Below are 19,063 nucleotides of genomic sequence, written 5' to 3'. Positions count from 1 at the left end.
TATTATATGGAAGTAAATATACGTCTTCGATAAAAATATTTAACAACAAAAAGATAGTACGCATGTGTATTGTGTAAACAGGGACAACTAGTATTTTGGATATATATTAAAGTAAATTAAAGAATACATACATGTATTAAATGTAAACGAATCCAATCCGTAAATCTATAATAAATGTAATTACAACAAACCTTCCTGGAGTAAATTATAGTGTTTATCTTTTCCCGACATGGGAGGCTTGCCACATAATTATCAGACACCTATCTGTAAACGTGCATTAGCCGGAAGAAACGTTGTCACGAACGGCGAGAAGTGTGATATATTTCGAGGAGAAACGAAACAATATTTCCCAGAAAAAGTGCCTAAATATCGAGACTACAGTGCTCATCTTTGAATTTCAATACTCAATAAACAAAATAATTCGACAGTTATATGGAAAATTGCAATAGCCATAGGACCAAGAGACAATTTTATTGTCATCACTGAAGATAATTGTGATTTATCTCGATCAGAAACGATATTTACAAGATCCGTTATCTCTGTGTGTTTGATTTATAATGAGTGTTATTCTTTGTTATATAAAAGCTCATACAACGTATAATATATGTAATAACAACAAACCTTCCTGGAGTAAATTTTAGTGTAAACCTTTTCCCGACATGGGAGGCTTGCCACACAATTATCATACACCTATCTGTAAACGTGCATTAGCCGGAAGAAACGTTGTCACGAATGGCGAGAAGTGTGATATATTTCGAGGAGAAACGAAACAATATTTCCTAGAAAAAGTGCATAAATATCGAAACTACAATGCTCATCTTTGAATTTCAATACTCAATAAACAAAATAATTCGACAGTTATATGGAAAATTGCAATAGCCATAGGACCAAGAGACAATTTTATTGTCATCACTGAAGATAATTGTGATTTATCTCGATTAGAAACGATATTTACAAGATCCGTTACCTCTGTATGTTTGATTATAATCAGTGTTATTCTTTGTTATATAAAAGCTCATACAACGAAGCTTATACATAACACTAACAGAACACTGCAACTATTATTTCATGTTGCCCTGTTCTTTCTTTATTGACAAAAGACCTAATCCCAAAAGCATTATGTTTCAATACAAACATCAAAGTACGCCCCCTTTTTATAGATGTTCGTATACACAGTGTATTAAGTGGACTGTATGCAATCTGATATTGCTAGGTGATTCTTATGGTAGATACATCTACGTTTTACCGACATTCAAAGAGGTATTAGATGCGTTATCTTTTCATAACGGTAATATGGTATTCATGCCATAGATATTATTCTGCTGTAAAAGAAGCGAGTTGTTTTGCAATGTAAACTAAAAAAGTTAAGAAAAATGCTTGATCTCACCGACGAGGGGGCACCTTTTTCGCGACCTCCGTTTAAAACTAGCAAAGAAGGGTTGTTGAAATCAATTACGATTATTTTTTGTACGTTCAGCTTTCACACAGTCAAAGCTTTTTGTCATGAATTGATTTTGCAACATGAAACTACATGCTTAATTACACACGCTTTTCTTTCGTACTGCATCTTATATTGCAACCATTTTAACACAACAGATCATTTGTATGATTATAGTGAGCATTATGTATGCTTTTTTCGATTTTGTTTCTGCGTTATTTCTAATAGTTAAACGACCATGTTGCGTTCTTAACTGGTTATATATCAGCTCAGCTAAATAATAATCTCCCGTGTCAGTGTTTTCTAAAAAAGATCAGTCTTACGCCGATCATATTGGGTCAATATCAGTGTAGATGTGTAGAGATTCTGGATAGATATTGTTTCGTTAAGTTATAGTTATTGATAACCTCTAATTGATGTAATTGATAGCTTGCACTAAATTAAATCAGCATCATATATTATTGTCAATATTGTTCATGAAACAGTAATGGGAAATACAGATTTTTATAAAGCTAAGCCTTTCGGTCAAATGATCACGTTATCAAGAGTTTTATGCAGACTTTTCGATTGAGCCGATGGATTAACTGCTAAATGTCTGCATTTGGTTCCCTGCAAACCCCTACCCTACAGTTTCATCACCCTTCATTTAATTCGTGTTGAAAGAAAATGTTTGCTGAATTAGAAAATGTCATTTCATAAGTCAACTTCATTAAAATCTGTAAAAGCTTGATGCAAATTCGAATGGTTAAGTAAATCGGTAATGTCACTGTCATGTATATTATATTAAGTATATAGATTTTTTCCAACAGTTGGCGGTAACCTGGCAACAGTGTTATGATATCGGCTGTTATCATTATTTCTTTAACAACTTCAAAATTCATCTTTGTTGATCAGCATTTGTTAAGGACTATTGGTTTTGCTAAGACAATTTTGTATAGTGCGCTGCTAATGGTCAATACATTTATACAAGCGGCATTTCTTTACTTGAAACTTTCTTCGACCAAATAATTTAGCCGACAGCGTCTGTTAAAACACTATTACAAAGACGTATCTGCTTTCATAATTTTCTTGAACAAAAAATAAAATGTATAACCAAGTTCTGTAAAGGTGAATCTAACTGACTATATATTTCTCAGTTCATTCCTAATTCGCACCTTCGTGTTTTGGATGAACAAAATTTGCATAGGGCTTTCTTGTTACTCACGAGAGACCAAAATTGACGCCGCATGAACACCAATATATAGGTCCTGCCCAGACTTGGAAGACAGTATCAGCTCCAATGTCGGTGAAAATGTATTTTTTTTATTGTTTTATGTCCGGAAACCATGTGAGTTTTCGTAACCATCATCAAAAGGTCTCTGCAACTGAGATCGTCTCCAGACATCTAAGTACAGAATATATTCTTATATAAATGACATGCTCAAGAGTCCAATGAACTAGGAATGGGGAAATTTCGTGGCTAAAAAAGTGTCATATAAGTTAATTCAGTCCCATTTTGTGCTGAGTATAAGGTTGGAAAACATACTCTGGCGAAGAAAAAATGCAATATGCAACACTCAAATAAGTGCATCAAGTTATATCAACGGAACATCCGCCAACATACAACGACATAACACCGACGGCATTATCTGCCCATATAAATGTGTCTGTAATCCAGGTGCAATATAAAAGAATTGGGGTCTAAGAATATTAGATTAGGTCATACACAAAGATAGCAGTACAGACATACACGTGTTGCTCGTGGAGGCGTAAAATGAACCCCGCCGACCAATCTACCATTAACCTAATTGTTTCCAATTATCAGAAAATATACAAGGCTCGACGGAATGCATTAGTCTGAGAAGTGTGAAAGAAGCAAACAAGGTAATTATCAGTTTATCGATCCTTTTGGGGTGTTTTTACAGTAAAACGTATGTCTGGAACTATTCATATTATGCATTAGCAAATATTTCTTCGGTTAATTTATAGAGCAAAAAATACATTGAGGATATTTGTTAAATTCAGTGAAAGGTCGTATTTTATTCACTAGTCGCAAAGAATAAAACCGGAGTGGCGGAGCCACGAGTGAAAAGGTAGTTTTTCTATGATCACTTTTTTGTGCTTCATGCTTATCTTCGGAGATTTATAGGTATTTTGAATTATTTTTTTCTAAATACCCTTTTTGGATAATCCCTTAGCAAGTAAAATGTTTGCAACGAGAGACGAGAAAATGAAAAATTCATAAAAAAAGAAAGATTCTCCGCGTAACTTTTATTCAAGAAGTCAGCGTAAGAACGACAGTCTACGTTATCAGCGATCAAAAGTGTCCATGACGGGCATCCCAAGTGTATCCATTTAATGTTGCCTTTATCTTTCTTTGTAGGAAAATACGTATTCGCCAAAGCATTATGTTTCAATATAAACATCAAACTACGCCCTCTTTCCGCTCTTCTTAGATGCTCGTATACAATAGCCAGTTCGCCATCTCTGTAAATGCCACGTTTGAGAACTTCCCCATGGCAAAACTAAGACATTCCATGCCATATACACAAGATAGAAATATCCAGTATTAAATACCTTCCAGGTAGATTTTGATGTCACATTTTAAAACAAGAGCATTTCAAGAGCACTTACGATCTAAACTAAGCTAAAATAAAAACAACTATAAGTCAAATCTAAGGTATTTCAAGTTAGACAAACCTGATTGCAGATCACTTATCATCAAATTGTTTTATTATCCTAACACCATTGGTAACACGAATAATACCAAACAAAGAACCAGAATATGTATTATCATACAATGAAAACTTTAGGTACAATCTCAGTAGTAAAGGGTTAAATAAGTACTCTGTTTGAAGCAATTTAAAGGCCAAATGCTAAGGTCTTACAGAGAGACACACAAAACACAAAACACAACACAACACATGTTAGTAAGTCATTTAAATCTAATTTAACATATAATTAAAAAAACACTTTAAGGGGTAGGATTTTGAAAATAGTGAGCTATATTGATGTTTACTATGTCAACTACAACGAATTTGCAAAGTATATAAAATTATAAGCTTCAGATGACAACAGTTGGTGCAGATCACACTGCCAATATCTAGCAGTCACACGTGTTAATAACACAATAAAATAGATTAAGTTACACATTTAGATCCACACAATAATATCATGTCCTTAAGAATTAATGGGCAGAACCTTACTTATTAAAATGCTTGAATCGTGATTGAGAATAAACGGAGAAATAAGTGACACCGAATTGAGGCTTCGTGTTGTTCAAAGTTTCAGCGCAATTATGAAAAGGAAGTCGTTCATGAATAAGAAGCTTAATGCCTATTCATTACCTGGACAGGCAAATAACTAGTATGTTTGTCCAGCTTTGATAGAGTCACTAAGAGCTGTGTCCTGGAAAATCGATATGCAGCCAAATGTTAAACATTTTACTTTATTTCAAATTTATTGATCAGCACACTGATTTTCCCCTTAATATTGCACACGTTTAAGGATTGAAAATCGACTTCTTGCATTGTCTTGGGGTATGGGCTGTTGAAAATGGGTGTAGTCAGATGAATAAAAAAGTAAAACAATTGGGGTCGAAAAAATGACCTCAATACAGACATTCGCGTGTTGCTCTTGGAGGCTTATAATGAACTCCGTCGACCAATCTGTCATTAATCCACTTGTAATTACAAGAAAACACACATAGTCTCGACGCAGTCCCGACGCAATGTATTAGTATGTGGAGACGTTGTATTTTTTCATCGCTCACACGGATATTAGTGACCCTCAATTCCTCTCGCGTCTTATCTTTAATGTCCATCTTGCCGCCATTATAGATAAGACTTGCAACAACAGGGATCGTTTTACCATGTTCACAACGCCCTATGAGATATGATTGTTCAATTTGAGGTTGATGGTTTTCCAATGATAAGATATTTTACAAGCTTGTAGTTCTTTTTCATTGCATGTTCCAGACATCCAGTCCTCGTGATTACTTTCTTCATCAACATTAAAGAAGCATAAATTACTCCTCACAGACAATTGCTAAGATCGTATTTATGAATATCTCCCGAGAAAATGATTACAAAGTCTCAAGTGATATCTTATGTCATCCTTAGAAAACTTTTTTTATATCGGTAGAGTAGTATGTTTGCCTAGTACAGTGTTAGTGGCCATGTTAATATATGCATATCCAACAGTGAAACTACAGCACGTGGTATTGAAAAATCCGTAACACCATACTGTCGTTTTCTGATTCCGTACCATGCTACTACGGCGTGTAGTCTATGAACAACTTTCGTGTCGCTAACAATGGCGTGACAAAAAAGTAACTGTTAAAACCTGTCTAATTTGAGATACATATTAACATTACCTAACGTTACTCACGCCATCAGAAACATATCCAGGAACATATTCAAAGAAACATCGTTAAATTTTAGCATTTTCATAAACATGAGCAGCTCGTCAAAGAAGGCAAATTTGCGTCATCGATAGCGATAACGCAGTTTTGCTTATAATGATCTTCAAAAAATCCAACGAACATTCACTTTCGAACATACTGTTAAAATTTCCACGTTGCGTCTTCAGGAAATGACAATTTGTTTAAACTAGTAATATAGGTACTGTTTATGTTGCGTTTTTGTGTGCTGTGACATTCCATAATTGTTTTTCTTAGCTATTTCTTTATTTTACTGAGAATGAAAGAATTCTGTTCTTATTTTGCCCAATGAAGTGATTTCTGTAAATTCTGAGTTTTTCGTTCGATAGCCTCCCTTGACTTCAATATAAAAAAAATATGTAACATATTCATAGACGCGGAAGCCATTCAATATTTAGACATATAGCGACAGATAGCGGTAAATTAAAATCACCTTGAAACAGAAAAGTAAAGAAGGAATAAATAGTAAGGTAAAATATTAAATGGAATATTACGAAAGGACTCTTTTTCTGGTGATCAGTCACTATTAAATGGCATCATACTATTTATTGTCGAAAGTGTGTGCATTGGTTTGAGGGAAAAGCATTCTTATTTTAAAGTAATAGTATATCATTGGCTCGAGGTAATGGCATCATGGCAACATATGTTTGAGGTAACGACAGCAATAGTTTGTGGTAATTGTATCATTGGTTTAAGGTCATGACATCATTGGTTAAAGGTAATGGCATCATTGGTTTGAGGTTATGGCATCATTGGTTTTTAAGGTAATGACCTCATTGGTTTGAGGTAATGGCATCATTGGTTTGAGGTAATGCCATCATTGGTTTAAGATAATTGCATCATTGGTTTAAGGTAATGCCATCATTGGTTTAAGATAATGGCATCAGTGGTTTAAGGTAACGCCATCACTGGTTTTAAATTATTGCATCATTGGTTTAAGGTAATGCCATCATTGGTTTAATATAATGGCATCATTGGTTTAAGGTAATGCCATCATTGGTTAAAGGTAATGGCATCATTGGTTTAAGGTAATGCCATCATTGGTTTGAGGTTATGGCATCATTGGTTTTTAAGGTAATGACCTCATTGGTTTGAGGTAATGGCATCATTGGTTTGAGGTAATGCCATCATTGGTTTAAGATAATTGCATCATTGGTTTAAGGTAATGCCATCATTGGTTTAAGATAATGGCATCAGTGGTTTAAGGTAACGCCATCACTGGTTTTAAATAATTGCATCATTGGTTTAAGGTAATGCCATCATTGGTTTAATATAATGGCATCATTGGTTTAAGGTAATGCCATCATTGGTTTAATGTAATGGCATCAATGGCTTAAGGTAATGCCATCATTGGTTTAATGTAATGGCATCATTGGTTTAAGGTAATGCCATCATTGGTTTAAGGTAATTGCATCAGTGGTTTAAGATAACGCCATCATTGGTTTAATGTAATGGCATCATTGGTTTAAGGTAATGCCATCATTGGTTTAATGTAATGGCATCAATGGTTTAAGATAATGGCATCATTGGTTTAATGTAATGGCATCATTGGTTTAAAGTAATGCCATCATTGGTTTAAGGTAATTGCATCATTGGTTTGAGGTAGTGACATCGTAGGTTATGGCGTTATTTCTAGTTTTGTGTTGTTGTTGTTGTTGTTGTTTTTCATTTCAAAGACAAAGAACATTAAATTTAAAGGTAGAGAAAAAATAGGTTCAAAATTAAAGTAGAAATTAAATCTATGTAAGATCTGAACAACACAGCCACGGCATTTGTAGAACTGCTGATTCAACACTGTCAAAGACAAAGAGGAAAACGTATTGCAAGTGAAAGCGGGTCTTACTCGTGTTGCAACTTAAGACAGGTCTGCCTCGTGTTGTCAGTGAAGGCAGGTCTTCCTCGTGTTGCCAGTGAAGACAGGTTTTCCTTGTGTTGCCTGTGAAGACAGGGCGTTCGCGTGTTGCAACTTAAGACAGGTCTTCCTTGTGTTGCCAGTGAAGGCAGGTCTTCCTCGTGTTGCCAGTGAAGAGTGAAGACATGTCTTCCTTGTGTTGCCGATAAAGACGGGTCTTCCTTGTGCTGCCTGTGTAGACAGTTCTTCCTCGTGTTGCCAATGAAGACGAGTCTTCCCCGTGTTGCCAATGAAGACCGGTCTTCCCCGTGTTGCCAGTGAAGGTGGGTCTTCCTCGTGTTGCCAGTGAAGACGGGTCTTCCTCGTGTTGCCAATGTAGACGGGTCTTCCTCGTGTTACCAATGAAGACAGGTTTTCCTTGTGTTGCCTGTGAAGACAGGGCGTTCGCGTGTTGCCAATTAAGACAGGTCTTCCTCGTGTTGCCTGTGAAGACAGGTCTTCCTCGTGTTGCCTGTGAAGACAGGTCTTCCTCGTGTTGCCTGTAAAGACGAGTCTTCCTCGTGTTACCAATGAAGACATGTTCTTCGCGTGTTGACACATAATATAGTTGCATGTTTAGAAATCAAATGCTTTATTTAGAAAAGTGTACATTATTCCATTTTATATTTTTACCCTGTTGTGTAACTCACATACAACGTTGACATTAATGAGTTACCTTGACATTACGCGATACGTCTTGTGTTGTTAATCTGTTTGGACTCCTTAGCATATAAGTAGACAGCTGAGCAGTAAACGTGATTTCGTTTACGCTGGTATATTCAAACAGAAATGGGGAATAACCTTAACAGAAATGTTAAGTGTCGACGGAAACGAGCTAAAGTAGGCGTTACTAAAATGATTTATGCACGCGATGCAAAAGCCGTTGTTGTAAACGCATTATAACACATTTTCATCACACTTCATTTAATTCTTGTAGCCACAGAATGTTTGCTAAAATAGAAAATTACATTTGAGCTGTCAACTCCATTAAAACATACCGTTTAGTCGGACAAAGCTAAGATTGCTTTCGAATGGTTATGTAAAACGATGCATCAAAGGTCCCTGTCATGTTTGTTACATCATTAAGTATTATGAATATTTTCCAACAATTGAAAGTAACCGGGCAACGGTGTGGTACGAATATACAGTCAAAACTAGCTAGGTCGTTGAGACCTTTGGAGATAAAGAACATTCGTGATAACCGAAATGGAAAACATATTGAAATGAACCCATCACATTTGATAAAGGTTCGATATAACCAGAACATCGAGATAAAAGAGTTCGTTATAACCAGAACGTCGAGATAACAGAGTTCGATATGGAGAGTTTCCACTGTACTATATAATGGTATCAGTTTCTCGATGGCTAAATGAGAATACATGAAAGTTAATCAGCATTTGTTCACCGAACATCGGCGAAAAATGTGTCAGTCGTTTGGTCAGTGGGGTTGTATCACTTCGAGCTGCTTGTGTCGAGTCCATATCGGAAGAAAGCGAGGGTTGAGTGCGATGTATCGTTATGCAAGCAACGTGTAGTAATACAGTCTACTAACATAGTATTTCCATTATCGTATATCTTAAAATTTGTTTTCAACTAAAAAGTTACTATAATTTGTTTTGCAAACGCATTTAAATTCGTTGACAAGCGTCCTGTTTCTCTCGCTCAATATTGCGGGAGCAGATTTGTGAAAAACGGATCAGAAAACGCTTGATAATGTGTAATAATCATTTTTCCAGATCCCATAATCAGGCAATATTTAAGAGCGAAATTTAACATGCATGAAATAAATAAGTGTATTGCTTGCTGGCCATGTCAATTAATTTATTTGGAGTCATTTCTGACGTTCCGATTGATACCCTGTTTAACAAAAGAATCACTTTTACCAACAAAGACGTAGATGGTGACGTCTCAACATTGGCTAAGACGTAGATGGTGGCGTCCCAACATTGGCTAAGACATAGATGGTGGCGTCCCAACATTTGGCTTGGACGTAGATGTTGGCGTCTCAACATTTGGCTTGGACGTAGATGTTGGCGTCTCAACATTGGCTAAGACGTAGATGGTGGCGTCTCAACATTGGCGTCGACGTAGATGGTGGCGTCTCAACATTGGCTTCGACGTAGATGGTGGCGTCTCAACATTGGCGTCGACGTAGATGGTGGCGTCTCAACATTGGCATCGACGTAGATGGTGGCGTCTCAGCATTTGGCTTGGACGTAGATGTTGGCGTCTCAACATTGGCGTCGACGTAGATGGTGGCGTCTCAACATTGGCATCGACGTAGATGGTGGCGTCTCAGCATTTGGCTTGGACGTAGATGTTGGCGTCTCAACATTTTGCTTGGACGTAGATGTTGGCGTCTCAACATTTGGCTTGGACGTAGATGTTGGCGTCTCAACATTTGCCTTGGACGTAGACGTTGGCGTCTCAACATTTGGCTTGGACGTAGATGTTGGCGTCTCAACATTTGGCTTGGACGTAGATGTTGTCGTCTCAACATTTGGCTTGGACGTAGATGTTGGCGTCTCAACATTGGCTTCGACATAGATGGCTGCTTTGAAATATTTGACCAGTAATTTTAACTTATTTATGACTGTATTGTTGTTTGTAAAAACGGTATTATGTTATCAACTTATATTTCCTATAATTCATTGGAGCCACTTTATAATATTCTCTTTATCATATACCTCAATGGTTTCGTGGTGAACAGAAACTTGTGTGAATATACATACTGACTTGACTTGACTTGTTGCCATAGTACCATAGTAATTCAATGTAAAAAAGAGATTATTTAACAACACATGAAATTGTGATATTTAATTAACAACAATATGAATATATTAATTACAATTGTAAATTGCCGCGATAAATCTGTAGGCGACCTATGTGATTAACATAACGACCTCATGACCATTTTAACACTTTAACTATTATTATTAAAGCTCTAACGTTTATACTTAATTAAAGGTAATCGTAAGGACCCTTCAGCCTTTTCCGTGTAATTCAGGTAAAGACATTGTCAATGAACGTTTCGGCAGTCTATATGACACTCCGTTTGGTAATGGCGGTAAATTGCCCTGTTCATTGTCTTCCATTTGTTTCGCATCCCGCATCATGCGGTTGATGGACACAATTTGCATGGGACTTTCTTGTAACTCCCGAGAGGCCGCCATTGACGCTGTATGAACACCGGTATATTGGTCCTGCCCAGACTCGGAAGGCGGTATGCGCTTCCGTGTCGGTGAAAACGTAGACTTTCGTGGTTTTATGTCCGGAAATCGTTTGTCTCTTTGGTAAGGCTCATAGGCTGTTGCGTCAGCGTTGGAGCTGTACACGCTTGAAGTATTATTGCTATTTTTGAACACTCCGTGAAACAACGGTGTCGACGGAGAAGGCGGTGTCTCGTCCCCATCTAAATTCGTCGGTGTAACAGGCATTAGTGCAAACCCTGCACTAGATCTTACAAACGTTCTGTCTATGTCATAGTCCACACCATGATCGACAGAGGACATACGCGAGGCCCGGGACGGGGCGGAGCGGCCCTGCATGGAGCATCTCGTCAAGGCCGTAGGTGACCCTCGGTTTGAGGCGTTACTGGACCATGCCGTAAACAATGCCTTTTCCCCTGGGGTCGTGGATCGCCCTGTGGTTGGTGGCCGGCTCCTAGATGCTTCTGATTTACGCTTGTACTTGCCAAATATTTCATCCACAGGTTGAGAACACAAGGAACTTAACCAAGTGGATTGCGTTTGGGCATCTATGTGTACTGTCTTTTCAATCGTATTCACAAAATAACAGTCAAAATTTTTCCTTTGTGGCTTTGCCAGTGGTTTTTTCGACCGGTATACAGGATGTTTTGACGAGAAATTGTTGGGTACTTTGAGACTATGGTTTAGACTTGTAAATGAGATGAACGGCTGTGATTTAATGGAGCTCTTGACACTGGGTCTTCGTGTGAGGGTGGGGGTCGAGACGGGACAGCGGTATATCTCATCTTGCGCGTGTGAGGAGAGGCGTTCCAGGCCGGCCGAGTCTCCCCTGCCGCCCATCCGCCCGTCCGGTATCACCAATGACTTCACCATCATCTGTCTCTGAAAGCAGACAATTTATCCATCATCCTTCAAATAGACACAATAAAATGGCGTAAAGAGGAGCGAGCATAGACGTCGCTTACAACATACAAAGATGTAAAGTTATAGATAGTGTTTGTCACATTAATTATCAAAAGACACATCAAATATTTTCTTTGCTGTATTAGCTAATCCCGAAACAATCCAAGTAAGAGTTCATATTCCAAAATGAACGATATTATTCTAAAATCATCGTAAGGAACATTCTCACAACAAGTTCGTTTGCATGTTCACAGAACCTGACCGTACTGGTATTATTTATGTTGGATTAAGTATATAGTATGCTTGTATAACAAACACACGAGTTGTTATTTATAAATTGAATGTCCTCGGTGACCATCTGCACAATGTCATCGGCATTATGGTAATATAAAATGCGGATTTTCTCCTGACTGCAGGTTCATCCTCCAGATAGGTTGAAAAGAAGGGGGAAGAGAAGATCATTGACGTAAACCAATCCATGAAGAGGCTGTTCACTCTATCATATATTGAAACAACTTAATACATACATTATTAACGGCTGTCAGCATTTATGCCAATGTTTGCAATAGAGAAGTTTTGCCAAAATAATTGTAAATTGATACAGTCGTATGCCTTGGTTAATTTTATAAAAGCACAGACTGTTTCCCGTTTCAATTTTGTCCTTATATCAATAACATTCTTTAGAGATTCAATATGGTCAAAAGTACATCAACGCTTTCTAAAACTGATTTGTTCACCAATTTAGATTAAATCATTGTGAGCCCATGCCGAAAATTAAATGATCATTTAGTTATGATCAACTAAACGTTATCCAAAAGAATAAATACGCTTGAAAACGTGGTGAATACATTGTCTAATATTAATATAGAAGTGCGGCCTTATTCCACTCTTCTGACGTCACGTCATAACAAGTATCGTTGCGCGATGTTAAAATGACGTCATAAAACGGAATAGTGCGCCGTTAAAATGACATTGATTATGAAAACATGTGGCTAATAAGTGATCTAACCAGTAATGTATATAATAAAAGGGTTGTTAGTACTACGTTTTGATCCGGAATGTCGTTTTCAACTCTCGTAGATTATTGCAGATTTTGATTTCACCCGGCTTGTGCCTCGTGAAATCCGAATCTGCAAAAATCCACTCGAGTCGAAAACAACCTCCCGGATCAAAATGCAGTACTAATAACCCTATTATGTATACAATATATATATATATATATATATATTTGTACTTTATCTTGTATACAGCAGGGCATTGTTGGAAGTAATATGAAGAAGAAAGATAACACTGTTTGATTGTTAATGTAGATTTGAGATGATTCCAATTGACATCAAATGCACCGCAGCCACAATTAAAGATACCTTTTTTGGCCATAAATATCCATGCAGTTGGTAGACTTCTTAAATATCTTATTGCTATTTAATATTGTGTCGTATTAAAATTCCGTAACCGTACACCGTATGATTAATTATATCATCTACAAATTCAATGTCATTGAATTTGTTTGCACATTTAAACATCATTTATTTTGATTAAATACGAATAGCAAGAAAAGTATAAAGTAACAGATGATAATAAGATATTCTATTGTTAAAGTAAATATGGTTAAGATGAAAGACCATTGGAATTGTCTCTTCATGGTAGTCAACAGTAATCATAAATATTGCAAATGGTAGAGAATTATAATTATGCAATACAAAAGAACTCATGTTACTGTATTAGATCAACGTTAATCTTGTTACAAACTTGTAAAATCAACCGATATTTATGTATAAACGGTCAGACTGAGAGGATTAACGAGGTCACATACAACTGATACTGTACTGGGGCTATGAACAATCACTGCCTGATTTCTTTGGGAAAAAATCATGGGGATGTTTCAATATAAAATCTTCGTCTTTGGCAGATAAATGCATTACCAAACCAGGTTTAACCGAATTCTATTATTATTTATTATAATTTGGTTATTTTGGCCAACTATTTAAACTACTGTATTTAATTAAAGCCTATGTCTTTCTTATTCCCATGCCTGCATGACAAAGGAAAACTGCGTATTGAATAAGGCCGTGCCAAATTGAATCTACGTCTGATTACTGTCAGGTAACCAATCTTTCACGCAGGAAAAAAACGAAAAAAAAAATTCAAACATGAGATATTAGATATATGAAGCAGACGTTCGGAAAAGCCATGCGACAATGTAAAACGATTTGACAGTTCATACATTACTAGAGGTAACTGCTGTTTACGGTTTATACTTCTAAACCTGCGCCATTATCATATTAACTTCAACACGCAGTTTCCTTTGCAATATTTTGATTTGTAAAAACTTTTGAACTCTTTTTTTCGTTTCGAAAAGTCAAAACCTACCAGCCTTATGACAAAGAATCAATTTGAAATGGCCATAGTATACAATGTAGCTGCCGTTTATGCTAGTTCGACATTTAGTCTTCTTTTTTGTTAATTGTTTAATTTTGAAATATAAATATACATTTGGAATTTATATACATATGCATTGAATCACTTGAAAACACTAAATTGTATATTTTGTGTCCACATGGACCATAACTGTCCGGATATTTATTTTTGTAAATTTATCTTGAATCTTGAAATTTAAATCTTGAAATCTTGAATCACAGACTATTTATAATTTACGTCTGTACTATCTCATAATCTAACATTTGTACGTACATTATTTATAACAATTTCATGGCAATAACGATCCAAACTTTGATAGTTGATCAATAACCTGTAACGTTTTATAGGGTTATCTTTGACATTGACTTAATTAATTGTATATATCTTGTCAATATCCTGTACAGCATAAATAAATGGAAAATAATTCAGTCAATTGTTCACACTTTGAAATATATTTTATGCAATATTTTGTGATCATTTTTATATCATAATTAGTAAATTGATGTACTTACTGTTTAATAATGTGTTATTGTTTTCCAGTACATTTTCCAAACTTAGTTGTATCCATTCCTACACCGTGGAAGTGTCCGCTATGCTCACTGTTTTATAAAGTATGAGTTCAAAATGTATTTAAAGCCAAAAACATTTAAAAACAGAGTGTAAATACTTCAGTGTTTTAAATCTGTGAATGCACTCATTACTACTCAGAATGTTCGCCAAAGCGTAATAAGTTCTACTAAACGATAATCGCATGCTTAATAAATCCACGATGAGATTAGCTTTAATTCCCCGGCGATGTGAAAACTATACAACGCAGTGATTTATTTGCGGAGGTCATTAAAAGCTATCAATAATAATATCTTTTTAGCATTTGTTTTCATATGTCAACACAATTCATAATGAAATATTGCCGTCTTTGGATAAAGTCTGTTTTATTTCTTTTATATACAAAGCTTTTTTATTGGCAAACTTCTTATCAATCTTGATATAGTCTTTAAAACTAGCTTCGTTTGGCTTATCTTATATTTGAAAGCAATTCGTTATTTTGTAAAAACATAATTGTGCCTTTTCTATGGTCCACATTGAAATGTTCGTTTAAAGGTAATTTTCGTATTGCCTTACAATTATAATGAAACGATCTTCCCACTAATTAAACACATTCCGGTTTTTTTTGACTGAATTGAAAAGCAAATACTACTTATAATGGTAAATTAAGTCATTTTTATGCATACTCCAAACATTGATCGTTTGAAGTTACCAATATCATAAAGACCCATTATTATTTCAAGATGAGAATATTGAGACCCATAATAAAGGCTTTAAAGACCAGACTATCAAACAGAACAAACATAGTACTTACGTTTTAATCCAAACAACTGCCATGAAGGACGCTAAATAAACACGAGTTGAACGCGGCGGGTAATTTAAACCAGTATTTTAGTTACTTTTATGTAGTCTTCTTTCTTCTTGAAATAACAAAATGACTCAAGTGGTGAACATCACGTCGATGGCTGAAGGCGATACACTTCTAAGTGTGATTTAACTAACATTACAAAGAAGCAGATAGAGGCTTTTAGCTTGCACTTGTCGATAAGCGCACTTTCGCGTATAAACTGTAAAGAACTCAAATGGTGGGTAATAGTACTACTTATATTGTAAACAAAAAGCCACCATCTTTTATGTAAAAAGGTAAGTTTTTTTATTATATCTTCGTTTAAAAAATAATATTGAAGCAGAAAGCAAGCTGTGAACCTGATGCTTTTCCATTTGTTTTGGTGCCTACATCGAGTACAAACTCCTTTTAGGACAAAGGTTACATCTGAATGGAAAACTGAATCGGCGATGAATTATGACGATTTTAGAGCGTCAAGTGCATTTGGCTATTTCTCACCGTTTCTCATCCAAAAAGTATTTGTGTTGGTAAACTCACTCAAAATATAGTTACATTTCATGTTCATTGACAAGGTTATTGTTAAAACAAAATACTTAATTTTCGTTAAAATGTCGTATGTCATTTTTGGTACGGCACAGTGATATAAAATAAATAACACAGAGCAGTGAGTTTTTTCCCTTATAACCAAATGGCATTTTCGTCATTGTTCGCAGACTGACAAAACGTATATTTTCTGAACGACCAGCAGTAATTACCAGTAAATTGTCGTACATTCCGCATTTTAAACGTTTAAACGGCACCCCTTAAATAATTAGCTAATGTTTTAAATTCAATTTTGAATGTTTGTCAGTCCGCCTGGTTAACTCTTCTGGTATGAGCGTCTGTTGTTGTTTTTTGCATTTAATTGGAAGTTCCACACCTGCATGTGTTTGTGCTTGTTGCATGTAGAAAAGTTGTTAGATATGGTAGATTAATATGTGGGTACTGGTAAGAGACAAGTTAGGCTAATTAACACTAAATCACTAGAGCACTATCACGTAAATGAAGCAAACCAAACTATGGATGGAAAAAAAGACGAAGGCGATTCTTACTTAAGTAACATAAACATAAAAATGGTCATATAGTTAACACGTAAAGTGGACAAGACGTCGTAAAGAAATATATGCAAAATCTCGATAAAAAAGCTAAAATAGGTCCAAGAACGGAATATGTTGACTAAACACGTAGTTTAAAATCACGCAATTTTGACGCTACTCTTTATTTTCACTTCGTAAACAAGCATTCTTGCAGCTGAAACATTCAAAAAAACAATTTTTGTGAAGGCCTCTAGAAACATAGACCTCTAGAAACATAGATTAAAAAACGAGAGAAGCGTATACGTCTGGCCTCCGGGTATGCGTATTTACATGTCAAATAGTCTGTATAGGTAGCACACGTTGCCCCTATCATCAAGAAGGATGACCCACTTAAAGAAAAGAACTATAGACCTGTTAGTGTTCTTCCAATGTCCAAATTATATGAAAGGTTCGTAAATGGGCAACTGATAAGTCATTTCTGAACAGCAAGTGGATATCAAACCACCCTGTTAAGACTGGTAGATGACAATAACAAATGTAATTGCAGTTTTAGGTACCCCTCAAAAGCATTCGACTGCTTCCCCATAATACCATCAAGAATAGCTTAATGTATATGGTCTCTCAGCTCCAGCATGTAACCTTATAAACAGCTATCTTACAAACAGAAAAACGGGTCACACTTGGTCAAATTACCAATAAGTGGGACGCAATCCTGGTAGGCGAGCCATACTGATCAATATTAGGGCCTCTAGGCTTCAACATCTTTTTCAATGACATCTTCTACGTTTTCAATAAAGCAGCCTTGTACATTTATGCAGATGACAATACTCTTTCTGTGTTTGATTAAAATCCTGATGCTGTTAAGACCACTCTTGAAGAAGAAAGTGACGTTTTAATAAACTGGTTTACTTTCAATAAAATGCTGGCTGCCACATTTCAAGCAATTTCAGTTGCCTCCAAGTCTGTAAAAGAGTGAAGAAATTCAATATACTTAATCACACTATTGTTTGTGAAGAGCAATTAAAATTGTAGGTGTTGAGGTAGATAGTAGATTAATTTTTGTATTCCAAGCTTTCTAAAATATGCAAACAAGCAGCTAGACAACAGAATATCCTTCAAAGACTAAGCGAATTTCTGACAATCAATACTAAGGTTATTATTTTTAAATCTTTTGCCAGATCCAATTTCAATAATGTCCTACTACTTGGCTTTCTTGCACCAAGACTAACACAGATAAATTCGAAATGATTGCTCATTGAGCTATATATCATATACCCGAATTAAAACAAAAAGGCTTGTATATTGTATCGTGTAAGTAAGACTTAATAAGAAAACGAATAGAGTTTGAAAATGGTAAGTCGCACTTTTACAGAAGGTAGTTGTGATCAACTAAATCAAATGCCTTCATAATATCGAAAAAAAAAACAGTGGAAATAATATTCCCAGAATCAATGTACTTTGTCAATGAGTCTAACAATCTTAGTAATGCAGTTAGTAAAGTAGTTTTGATGCGAATGATGTTTGCAATACCAGATGTGAATACCAGCTGCCACTGTTCTAAATACTCGTTCAAATCGCCGTTAATATGGTACTCTTTTTCTGACACGTCAATATGGTCAAGGTGCTTTTTATATGTATCAATCCATACCTGTACCATGTAAAATCTGGTGGGCAAGAGACAAAGTCGAGAAGAAATTGTTATGATTTTGTCCTTTGTCTGATATATGTTTTATGGACCTTCCAAAGTGCAAAAGTGGATTGGGAATGCCAAACATTAAAGCGTTTCTAAAGTTCATGTCTTATCTTATCTTATCTCTTCAAAACTTTGAGGAACAATCCTTTAGGGAGTAAAACAAACATACTTAGTGACATGTTTTTGCACGGTGTGGCATGGTGTTCTTCAAAGGACCTTTGTGCATTATGGAAGGTCCTTAAATAGTAAGTTATCTTTGATAAAGATGAAAACTCCATAACCTTTTTTTATTGTATCTATCTAGTCGAACTAATGTATAGTTGGCGATATTTAAAGTATTATCATCTACATTTTCATGCAAAAATGTTTCACACAAAAACTGAAAATATCAATATTAACATTAAACATGAGTATGTACTTAATTTCACCCAATTTGCGGCATAAAACGCTGAACATTTAAGAAAATAACATGGAGACCTCTCTCTTCAAATATAAATGTCGAGCTACTTGTGTTGGTATTTAGTTGTTGTTTTTTAACGTTTTATTATTATGAATTGTATCATCATCAACATTTTGTTTGCAGAATCGTTCATATAAGACTTGACATTTTTTATATGAAAAA

At 35.7% G+C, this 19,063-nt stretch overlaps 2 protein-coding genes across 2 annotated transcripts; both read right to left on the bottom strand.

The window, feature by feature from the left end:
- Nucleotides 1-7,737: 7,737 nt before the first annotated feature.
- On the bottom strand, nt 7,738-8,289 carry LOC128237045 (apidaecins type 73-like). The gene has a single exon (XM_052952232.1). The coding sequence runs from the start codon at nt 8,287-8,289 to the stop codon at nt 7,738-7,740; it is 552 nt and encodes a 183-aa protein (XP_052808192.1).
- Nucleotides 8,290-10,551: 2,262 nt separating this feature from the next.
- LOC128238881 (uncharacterized) lies at nt 10,552-15,784 on the bottom strand. The gene is made up of 3 exons (XM_052955188.1): nt 15,640-15,784; nt 14,792-14,878; nt 10,552-11,840 (listed from the first exon to the last, which is right to left on the bottom strand). The coding sequence occupies exon 3, from the start codon at nt 11,832-11,834 to the stop codon at nt 10,734-10,736; it is 1,101 nt and encodes a 366-aa protein (XP_052811148.1). The 5' UTR covers nt 11,835-11,840; nt 14,792-14,878; nt 15,640-15,784; the 3' UTR covers nt 10,552-10,733.
- Nucleotides 15,785-19,063: the final 3,279 nt, after the last annotated feature.

The sequence above is a fragment of the Mya arenaria genome, chromosome 6, assembly GCF_026914265.1.
Source record: "Mya arenaria isolate MELC-2E11 chromosome 6, ASM2691426v1".
NCBI classification, from domain to species: domain Eukaryota; kingdom Metazoa; phylum Mollusca; class Bivalvia; order Myida; family Myidae; genus Mya; species Mya arenaria.
This window is presented reverse-complemented; position numbering and strand designations above follow the sequence as displayed.